At 42.3% G+C, this 12,112-nt stretch overlaps 1 protein-coding gene across 1 annotated transcript in view; it reads right to left on the bottom strand.

The window, feature by feature from the left end:
• The window catches only part of CPNE3 (copine 3), a 156,693-nt gene that overhangs the window by 47,182 nt on the left and 97,399 nt on the right, over positions 1-12,112 (bottom strand). The window contains exon 9 of the mRNA XM_029591614.1: positions 8,387-8,473. Within this exon, the coding sequence (XP_029447474.1) occupies positions 8,387-8,473 (87 nt within the window). The remainder of the gene's footprint in view (positions 1-8,386; positions 8,474-12,112) is intronic.

The following is a 12,112-nucleotide window of genomic DNA, read 5'->3' as shown; positions in this document are numbered from 1 at the left end:
AGGGCTGAATGACATTGTCAAGGGGTGCCGCAGAGGCTTTCCCGCTGTGGGACCTTTAAATGGAAGAGTTATGCAAGCATATACACCTATGGACATCCGGGGCAGAAGTAGGTTAGCAGTGTGAGAGGTTGAACTCAGAGGCACTGGGAAGTCAGAGATGTCCATGCCGCAGGATGGCATTTTCAGCATCCTGAGCCATGCTAGATAGCATCAGGGTGAATACCACGGCTCACGGGGCCTTTCCACAAGCCGTGTTCCTAACACCAGCAAGATACCACTGCCATCTACTAAAGGCAGAGAGCTACTGATGATGCCCTGTGTGCACCAGACTATATAGAGTATGGTGGCATCAGCCTGAAAGTCTATTCTCTAACTCCATCTGCTGGTAGGGGAGTACAACCCATGTGTCTGCCTGATTTAGCAGGTTGATAAGGAACTGGCATTTTAAGAACCTAGGCTTGAAGGGACTCATATCAGCCCCTGCTGCCTCCTGTATGCTGTGTTGAGAGCCAGTTTTGAAGAGTCTGATGTCAGCACCTGGCACGTCCCACATACTGAGCAGCAAGGACCAAGTTTGGATGCGCTGACATCACTACTTAGCAGATGGAAGTGTAAGAAGCAGGATCCAGATTTTTCAAGAACTTATGTTTAGAATATGGCCAGTCAGATGATATTATTTTAGCCAGTCTGGCTATAAGTAGTAGATGGGTGTTTTTTAAGGGACAGTTTTGTGGAAGTCATTTCAATGGAGCACGTGAAGAATTAATTTAGTTCTTTTTGAGAGAGAAACACAGTTATGTTGATTCATAGTTATAGCATGCTGCTTTGTGATTAAGTTCACTGAAAACTTACTGTGCTGCAGCCCTCCCTTCTCCTAGTCTGATAAGAAGCAGACTGGAATACTTCAAGGTCACGAAGAAAGAAATAGAAAATATAAGATGGAGGCAGGACCTAGTCAGAGATTAAGAATACCACTTAGATGTGAAAGCAAACAAGCTGACAGAAAGTTAAAATCTTGTACTTGATGCTCAGTGAAGAACAGTACTATCAGCTCTGCTGGAGCTGAGAGCTGGAAAACACCTGGCATCAGTCCAGATATAGTTTATAGACACAGAATATTCTTTTAAAGGCCCTAGGGATATAAGTGTGCTTTTGGGGCACTCACATTCTTATCCATCTTGCTATTAGTTTTACAGTAATCTTTGCTTACTATCTGACTTATTATATGATTGCTTTTATTTACAAGACACTGATGATACTAATGCTGATGTTGTTATTATTTTGGGCATCCAGGAGAATATGTTAGATCTAGAAAATGTGAAGACTATTAGTCCTACATGTAAAAAAGAATAAGGTACAAAATGATGAAACAAGGAATATGGACAAAACACAAGAAATCCACCAATTCAGGCTAGGGCTTATCTGTTAGTTTGGCAATACTTCAAGGAGAGCTAGGAGACAAAAAATAAAACTGACAGCGCATATGCCACACCAGAATATAAGACCCTAACCCACAGTAGGATATGCAGATTCCTGCCAAGAGCTGAACCAGACCGCTTCAGCAAGACCATCTCGACAAAGACCCGAAATCTCTGATACTGCCTAGTCTCCAAAATGAGATCCTCCTTGCGAGCCACTTATCCAGGAAAGTGTCAGCTTTTGCTAGGTCATTTGTATATACTTATCCCTGTTAGCTGGAAAAGATTAATTACCTTGCTCATTGAGCTTGTACAACCTGTTTTGTTTGTTATTGTCACAGACATTCTTATAAGCATCTGTTCATGCATATATTACATAGCAAAATATAGCCTTTTCATATTTTCATGTAAGTCATAGTCAGGTGTCATTGTTTTCTTAGTGTGCATGTGAGATCCCGACTACACAAGGCAAACATTCCAATCCTTCCACCCACTACACTGGACATAGCCAGCAGCAGCAGCTGAAGGGTAAATTCTGGGGGGCAAAGTTTCTGAAATGCCGCAGCATATCTGCATACATTTATATATATTTATATACTGAATAATACTAATTTGTATTTTACTTTATGAAAATAGTCATTTCCTGTCATGCTTGTGTGCCAAGATAATTTATTTTCTCTCTATGGGGAAAAGGGATTTTAGTGATTGGGACTAGAAAGGGAGGAGTAGGACAGAGAATAGAATCAGGGGAGGGGAACTAGGGGACATGAAAGAAAAATAAGAGGAATAGCAGGGAGATAAAAAAGGATTTCAGGGAGGAGAGAGAGAATGGGGGAAGGAAAGCAGTGCAGGGGATGGGGATGAGAAAGAATAGAAATCAGGAGATAGAAGATGGTGCCACTTTCTCACACTTGTCCTTTTAATGGCAACCCCTCCACTTCTATACACATACATATACCCCTCAAATCCCCTCACTCTTTCATTGCTTCCCTCTCATGTCGATTCCCTCACTCATGCACACTTACTCCCCACTATAAATGACTCAGGCTCTGGCTCCAGAGTTCAGAACCAGCTCCAAGACCTGGAGCTGGAACAGAACTGGTCAGAATTTTTTTAGTTTGCTCCACTGAAAACGGAGTAGAGCTGGAATTGGACTAGAGCAGGGCTTTGGAGCTTGGAGATAGAGCTGAGGCTAGTTGCTCTATTCTCTATCTTAAAATACTGATAAAATTTATTGAAAGGAATAAAATGTAATAATTAATTTCATAAGCAAAAAACAAACAAACCTCATTTGAAAAAGATCATTTATATTAATGTAATCATTCCAATGCCTAAACATTACTGCTTGAGTTGCGATGCTTCTAAAGGAAGTATGTGAAATGCTCAAAACCATTTCAAGAAGCCACCAAGACACTGTCTGGTGCAAAGTATCCAACTGCATCTCTCATTGTTCCTACAGTAGTAGGAATTCAATTCTCAGAGCTCCTGGAAAACATGGGCAGACTAGATAGATCATCATGGTGTTTTTCTGCCATCATGTTTCTAGGACACTAAATCTGAATCTGGCCTAAAAATGAAAATCTCTCTCAAATACATTGTCAAGCTTTGAGAATGATGTGGATTGTCAAATATCTGTTTGTCTGTTGCTCTTCGTGTACCTAGTGAAAGTAACCCAATGCCAGTTCAAGACAAGAGAGCATGTCCATCCGCAAATACCTATGAGCTCTCTGCTAGCAGTCCTGAAGAGCACAGCATGAAAGGTTTCTCCTCTCCTTTGCACCATGAGCAGAAGGCACATGGTGCAAAGGAGGAGGAGCTTCTTAATTCCTGCTGTTTAGCTTTTTGGAAAATATGCAATAATTCACAGGCTTTATTGGCATCGCTTTTGTGTGTGTATGTGTGTGTGTGTATGTGTGTGTCTGAGCAACATCCGAGGAAAGTGAGAGACACAATTCTAAAACAGGATCATACTTATCACAGAACAAGACTGAGTTCTGCAAATTATTTTCTCCACATTTTGATAAAAGTATAACCCTATTCTTGAGTATGCAATGAACAGGGGGATACTGGAAAAAAGCAGTTTACAAGGGACAAAAAAGTAGGAACAAATCTTTGTTTAGGAGTTTTGTTTTAGTTTGCAGTTCATGTCATATGAATGTAGTTTCTGTTCAGTTAGTTGTTTAAAATGATAAATCTATCACTTTCCCAGCCCTATTCATTATGCCATATTTGCTGTCTTATTAGATATACAAATAAAATAATTCAAGATTAATAAACAGCTTTTAGGTATCATCTTTTTCACTTGAAGGCATAATTATCTTGGAATACTTATTATCCAGTGACATCAGTTAGAAAATGTTATTACGCTTATTATAATACCATACTTTGTTTTACCTCCTACTCCCTCCCCCAAGGCTCTTGAGCTGGAGCCTGGTAAAAGCAGGCAGAGCAACAGTTTGGAGCTTCACTAGAGCTGGAGCAAGATTTCCTGGAGCAGTTTGGGGCTGGAGCAGAGGGGTCTCTCTTGGCTCCGGACCCAGCTTGGAGCTGCAGCTAAGTCTATTGGAGCCACTCTGGATCTGAAGCTGGAAAATCCGGATCACTACCAACTCTGCTCCACATGCCATCTGATCCCCTTACTCAAGGACACCCCTCCACACACACACCCTCTCCAATTCCTTCATTCACACCCACACTTCATCTGATGTGCTCCCTCACCCCCCCCCCCCACCCTCCTACTTCTACATGCACCGTGCATCTCTCCTGCAATCCCCTCACTCAGTCAGCACGCCCTACCATCCTCTTTTTCACATCCCACCCCTGATTCCCTCAATCACACACAAATAAAATACCACTTTAGTTGATCCTCTTTTTCCCACCCCCCTCCAATTCTGGCCATTAATACCCTCTCCCCTTTCTCCTTCGTTGTCAAGCTGATCCACGTGCAGTCATTTAAAAAAAAGCCACAGCAATGCCCTAGGGGCGCCTGCTCTTCCTGTACAGCCCAGGCCCTGAGTGCTGCACTGGCTCACTTTGCACGAATGCGGTCGAATGCAGGACACTCGGGCTGGAGTACAGGGGAAGAGGAGGAGCCCCAAGGCACTGCTGCAGCTATTTGTCCAATTCTACAAACAGTTTGGCCTCGGTAGCCAGTGGGGAGGGAGAGAAATGCGTGGACTGATGCTGATGTTTGTCTCCTGTGGCAATTATGCAGCAAAGTACTTATTTGTGCAGAGAGGGCCAGAATGTGCTGCCCTTCCCACAGCTGCAGAATTGCAGGAGACTGGGGGTTCTGGGCATAACCTGTTTGTTTATACTTTGATAAGCCTTGCCTGAAATCTTCATCATTCTCACCAGGGTATAAACTGCTGGGACATGATTTCACTCTCTGCCCTTACTTTGTCATTAGATATAGTAATATATATTAGTCTCTGCTCCCTAGCTTCCCTTATCTAAAGAGAAATCTGAGACTGTTTATTTCTTCTTAATAGGAAATACTGACATTGGTTTTCACATGCCTAGCGGGTAAAGACGCGGAAAACGTGCAGGTTAAAGACGCGCTATTTTGGGCGCGCGTTACTGTATCGAGGGGAATAGCTAATCCGGTCATTAAATACCATTAACGTACCATCTACATGCGGCGGGCGCTAATCGTAATGCGTCGTTTTCAGCACGCGCTAAGGATGCATTAGAGCATATACTGAATCGCGCATCCGTCTTATGCGCCTAAAACGCGCGTCTAATTCGCATTCAAAAGCTCGCAAGCCCAGCCGCGTTTTACTGTATCGGCCCAAATGTCAGGAAAAGCAATGTATTGAAAATTAATAAAGAGTTAAAAAAAAAACCCCCAAAAAAACAACTTAGAGGCATATTCAACAGTGCAGCCACACTACTGAATATAGCCCGTTACCTTAATCAGTTAGCCAGCTATTAACTAACTTTAGGACAGCTTTTTGACTCAACCAGACTTACTGGGTCATTTTTCAAATCGCATTAGGGCGTTATCACAGACGTTAGGGCCCTAATGCCCACGATAACATAATAGCACATGCGTTATTTTACGCATTGTGTGATGCGTATGCAAATTATAAAAATGTAGCAAAGGAGAGGAGTTTGGGCGAGGTTTATGAAAATGAGGTACGTTTAACATTGTGTGCGATAGCGTAACGTGTGTTTTAACGCTGGGGCCAGTTTTACATGCACAGTCAGACTTACAAACAGCACAGTACACATCAGTGAACATTTGATGTGATTTGGAATGAGGAAAGGAACACAAAGATGAGATTTCTATAATGTACTCTCACCCTAGCTTGATAGCAGCTACTAGGCCGAGAGTACATAATCTTTGAGGACCTTTCCTCATTCCAAATCACATCAAATGTTCACTGATGTGTACTGTGGATGTAAAAATGGCCCCAAAACCCTAGACCACCACCAAAACCTCACCTCAAGTTACTAGTTGACCCTCCTACAGTGGAATAAATGGATGACTAACATGAGACCCTTATAGAGAGTCTCTCTCTCTCCAACTTGTCAGCTAATTGAACTCCTCCCAATTATGCCCCTAGACTGCCCCTAACTTATGCAGCTAAATTCAGGTGCCTAACTTATTAGCCAGCTAGTCAGATAAAGGCTGAAAATAGCCTGGTAAGCCATTTAGATGGATAACTATTATGTTATCCATCTAAAAGGCTTTTGAATATGGACCTCCTAAATTCTAAATTTAACAGGAAGTCACTATCCTTCAAAGCCCATCCCATTTGGTTGAAAAAATTGAGAGAAGTGGGGGAGTAGTTTTTGGATTTCTCCTGTTAGTTTCAATACCAGGCTAATGTTTCATATAAATATATATAAAATACACACACACATATGTTTACACATTATTTATATAATTAAAAAACTGTATTTAAGGATGTATAGCTATATGCTAATAGTCCAGACATTGAAACTAAAATAAAGTCCAGTACACACTTTTTTAAAATAATGTGGAGAATGCCACCACAATTTTTTCAACCAAATTGGATGAAACTGTAGCTATGTATGCCTTCTATGAATACAAGAACATAAGAATTTGCCATACTAGTTCAGACCGAGGGTCCATCAAGCCCAGCATCCTGTTTCCAACAGTGGTCAATCCAGGTTATAAGTACCTGGCAAGTACCCAAACACTGAGTAGATACCATGCTACTAATGCCAGTAATAGCAGTGGCTATTCCTAACTCAACATGATTAATAGCAGTTAATGGACTTCTCCTCCAAGAACTTATCCAATCCTTTTTTAAACCCAGCTATACTAACTGCCCTAACCACATCCTCTGGCAACAAATTCCAGAGCTTAATTGTGCACTGAATGAAAAACAATTTTCTTCAATTTGTTTTCAATCTGCAATTTGTTAACTTCATGGCGTGCCCCCTAGGCCTCCTATTATCCGAAAGAGTAAATAACCGATTCACATTTATCCATTCTAGACCTGTCATGATTTTATAGACCTCTATCAAATCCCTCCTCAGCCATCTCTTCTACAAACTGAACAGCCCTAACCTCTTTGGCCTTTCCTCATAAGGGAGCCATTCGAATCCCTTTATCATTTTCGTCACCCTTCTTTGTATCTTCCGCAGTGCAACTATATCTTTTTTGAGATGAGGCAACCAGAATTGTACACAGTACTCAAGGTGCGGTCTCATCATGGAGCGATACAGAGGCATTTTGACATTTTCTGTTTTATTCACCATTCCCTTCCTAATAATTCTTAACATTCTATTTGCTTTTTTGACTGCCGTAGCACACTGAGCTGACAATTTCATAGTATTATCCACTATGATGCCTAGATTTCTTTCCAGGGTGGTAACTCCTAATATGGAACCTATTATCGTGTAACGACAGCAAGGGTTATTTTTCCCTATATGCATCACCTTGCATTTGTCCACCTTAAATTTCATCTGCCATTTGGATTCTCAGTCTTCAGTCTCGCAAGGTCTTCTTGCAATTTGTCACTATTGGCTTGTGATTTAAGTACTCTGAATAATTTTGTATCATCTGCAAATCTGATTACCTTACTCATCGTATCCCTTTCTAGATCATTTTTAAATATATTGAAAATCACTGGTCCAAGTAAAGATCCCTGAGACACCTCATTGTTTACCTTTTCCCATTGAGAAAATTGACCATTTAATCCTACTCTCTGTTTACTGTCTTTTAACCAGTTTGTAATCCACGAAAGGACATCGCCTCCTATCCCATGACTTTTTAGTTTTCTTAGAACCCTCTCATGAGGGACTGTCAAATGCCTTCTAAAAATCCAAATACACTATATCTACTGGTTCACCTTTATCCACATGTTTATTAACCCCTTCAAAAAAAATGAAGCAGATTTGTGAGGCAAGACTTCCCTTGGGTAAATCCATGCTGGTTGTGTTCCACTAAACCATGTCTTTCTATATGCTCTACGATTTTGATCTTGAGAATAGTTTCCACTATTTTTCCTAGCACTTAAGTCAGACTCACTAGTTTATAGTTTCCTGGATCACCCCTGGAGCCCTTTTTAAATATTGAGGTTACACTGGCCACCCTCCAGTCTTCAGGTACAATGAATAATTTTAATGCTTTCTATCTTCTATCCTCCTCGCCATATGGCATACTAAGAGAACAAGTATTGGAACTAACAGAAAAACAAAGAGACTTATTTTTTTCTTTTTAACCATTATTAGAGTAAATGTGCTGTCAATGGCTGTGGCTGCTGCAGTAGCAACGGCCATTGTCCCTCCCTTCCTTTGGCTTGAGTATATCATCTCTGCAACCTGCTCAGGCTCAAATGACACTGGTAGATGGGGGATCTAAGCTGAAAGTACTCCCCCACCCCTACCTCCGCCACAGTACTGCAGCCTGATCCATGGGGACAATCAGAGGAAGCAGTTATTTCTATTACATTTAATTTACCAGTCTTTAGCAACATCAGCAATGCACTAACCTGGCACTGTTTCACGCTCACTACGCCAGAATTTCTGTAGTTTTTCTTCTTCTGTTTTTTCTTTTGATTGATGCAATCAAATTCAACCTAAAGAGCCGGAAACAGCAGAACACAGTTTTACAAGTGTGTAAACCACATTGAGATATACTGCATGATTTCTATTCAATTGACTTTGGTAAATATCCAATTTTCCTCTACTCTTCTCAGAAGAAAAGGTTAACAGGATAAACATGCTTTTTCTACTGAATAAAATCTTTCACTGTGTTACTTGTACCAAAAACAGGACTCAAAAGTTAATTTTTGCTAAGCTTATAAATCTAGTCATGTAAACGTAGGAAGAATCTTCCAGAAAAAAAGTATAAAATAAATATAAAAATTACAGCTTCTAAAGTTAAAGTAATAAGAATATAAGATATGCCATACTGGGTCAGACCAAGGGTCCATCAGCCCCGTATCTGTTTCCAACAGTGGCCAATCCAAGTCAAAAGTACCTGTCAAGTACCCAAACACCAGATAAATCACAAGCTACCATTGCTTATTAATTACCGTATAGCGGTTTATGGATTTTCCCTCTAGGAACTTATCCAAACCTTTTTTAAACCCAGTTATACTAACTGCTGTACCCACATCCTCTGGCAATGAATTCCAGAGCTTAACTATGTGCTGAGTGAAAAATAATTTTCTTTGATTTGTTTTAAATGAGCTACTTGTTAACTTCATAATAGAAAACAGTACAGCATTATTTAATGGCTATTTTTTTTTAAGTTTCTGTTTATTGAAATTTCAAATAATAGAAAGTTTTTCCATTGACAAGTAGGATTAAATCAGACATAACATAGACCCAGCTCTCAAAGCCCTGATGCGTTTCTGAGCATGCATGAGAGATTCCTCTCACTTTCTCTAATTTTAGTGATTTTCATTGTATTTCCAACTTTGCTGTATTTTTGCTTTATTTTTTGTGCTACTGCTGCCTCAGCAGCCACTGAGGAAGACTTTAATTCCTATCTTGTTCAAAAAAAGAAAAGAAAAAAATATTCAGATATGGAGAAGTTTAAGTGAAAGAAAATTCTGTCAACGGGTTTAAGTCCTGCGAGCGAGGGTTTTGAATTTTCCTGACAGACACCCACACTGTCTACTACTGTCACCATGGCCCAGACCACAATCTCTCAAGCTGTGTTCGCAATAGGATGACCCTGCTGGCACTCTTCTGTAGCTGAAAGATTGAGGTTCTGCATTACTCACTATTCCTGATGCAATAGTGAGTAATGCAGCCACTCTACCTCCTGGAGTGAGGTCAAATAGGAGTTTCGGCACCATAGGAAACACCGAGAATCATGCTGGGAAGCTGCCTACTCCTCTTCTCACAGACCTGTTAGGAAAGCTTACCCCTGGGGGTGCTGTCTCATGGATCTGCCATGGGTGAGGGCATAGGGAAAGGTGCTGAGAACAGATCTAGGTGGAACACAGGATTCTCTCCAGGAGGAGCTCTTCGTGGACACAGGGAGCATGGTCCAAAGCAGAAAGTCTTCTTAAAATCAATTTCTGAAACTGCGGGCCCTCCTATATGTTTTAAAAGCCGCCTGCTACCAGCTCTCAAACAAAAAAGCAGAGTTGATTCCCTGTAACAGATGTTTTCCAAGGACAGCAGGATGTCAATCCTCACACATAGGGAGACATCATCTGATGTAGCCTGACATAGAACTCTGACTGTGCCTCACTGGGCATGCTTACATATGCCATTATACCATGCATCCACACGGGATCCCTTCAGTCTTGTATTTTAACATTTAAAAACAGAGAAACCAACTCCAGGGGGCGGTGGACAGGTTTTATGAGGACTGACATCCTGCTGTCCTCAGGGAGAACACCTATTACAGGTAAGCAACTCTGTTTTCTCTGAGGACAAGCAGGATGGCAGTCCTCACATATAGTTACAGTCTGCCCCCAACAAAAAATAGGGGGGAAAATAACAATGCCAATGGGTACAACAATATGTTTGTTGGTATGAAGCCTTATTTCCATTTTATAATTAATCTATGAGGGGTAGCCTGGAATAAAAACAACAGACCCCTAAGATGGTAAAGAGTTGAGTTCTATATCTCAAACAAATTCTGGAAGACAGACTGGTTAAACCTACTGTCGCATCAGCCATCCCTGTCCAAACAGTAGTGAGAGGTGAAAATGTGGAAAGAACTCCACATCACAGCCTCACATCTCCTTCTTGGGGACTGATTGGAGGTGAGCTACCAACACTGCCAAGGCTCAGACAGAGAAAGAGCCTTGAAATGGCCCACCAGAAAACAGAAAGAGATGCAATCTTTTAGCTCATTCAATATAGTCTCTTTGGCAATGGCAATCCCCAGTCTGTTTGTGTCAAAAGAAATAAATAGTTAGGTGGAATATCTATGGGCTTCAGTCTTTCCCAGGCAGAAAGCCAAGGATTTTTTGTCGTCCAAACTGTGCAATACTTGTTGACCTTGGTTGAAAATGTATTTCAAAGACAATTGACTGGTTAAAATGGAATTTTGACATCACCTTAGGCAGAAACTTAGAGTAGACGTATACGATTACACTATCATGAAATAATTTTGTATAAGGTGGATAAGCCTGGAGCTCAATGACTCTGCGCACTTAAGTGACCACCACCAAAAACACAATCTTCCAGGTCAGGTACTTCAGGTCTCAGGAGTGCAGTAGCTCAAAGTAAGCATTCATAAGCTGGGACAGAACCACACTGAGGTCCCAAGACAAAGCAAGTGGCCTGACAAGAGGCTTCAAATGACAAATGGACAACAATGGGCTTACCTTCTATATGGTGATGGTAAATGCCAATTGCACTAAGGTGAACCCTTATTGATTTGGTCTTGAGATCAGACTCAGATAAATGTAGAAGGTAATCAAGCAGATTTTGGGGTAGATTTTCAAAAACCGCGAATAGGCGTACTTTTGTTGGCGCTCCAGGCGCAAACAAAAGTACACTGGATTTCAGTAGATACGCGCGTAGCCGCTGAAATCCGGGATCGGCGCACGCAAGGCTATCGATTTTGTATAGCCGGCGCGCGCCGAGCCGCGCAGCCTACCCCCATTCCCTCCGAGGCAGCTCCGAAATCAGAGCGGCCTCGGAGGGAACTTTCTTTTGCCCTCCCCTCACCTTCCCCTCCCTTCCCCTACCTAACCCACCCGCCCGGCCCTGTCTAAACCCCCCCTTACCTTTGTTGGGGGATTTACGCTTCCCAGAGGGAGAAGTAAATCCCCGCGCGCCAGCGGGCCGCTAGTGCGCTGGGACGCGATCTGGGGGCGGGTCCGGAGGGCGCGGCCACGCCCCCGGGCTGCCCCGGGCCATAGCCACGCCCCCGAGCCCGCCCCCGGAACGCTCCCGACACGCCCCGAAAACACCGCGCAGTTTGGGCCCGCCCCCGACACGCCCCCCGACATGCCCCCTCCGAAAACCCCGGGACTTACGCGAGTCCCGGGGCTCTGCGCGCGCCGGTAGGCCTATGTAAAATAGGCTTACTGGCGAGCAGGGCTCTGAAAATCCGCCCCTTTATGTGGAGCAGGAGAAAGGATCTAGGGTCTTTTACTTACACCACATGGCCAACATTAAATCCATATGATTTCCTAGTGGAATCTTTTCTTGAAGACAAAATAACTCAAGAGACATCAGCAGATGACTCAGAAGGTTGCAAAGTTAATCTCTCAACATCCAAGAGGTGAGCAGCAGGGATA

The sequence above is a fragment of the Rhinatrema bivittatum genome, chromosome 2 (genome assembly GCF_901001135.1).
Source record: "Rhinatrema bivittatum chromosome 2, aRhiBiv1.1, whole genome shotgun sequence".
Classification (NCBI taxonomy): Eukaryota; Metazoa; Chordata; class Amphibia; order Gymnophiona; family Rhinatrematidae; genus Rhinatrema; species Rhinatrema bivittatum.
This window is presented reverse-complemented; position numbering and strand designations above follow the sequence as displayed.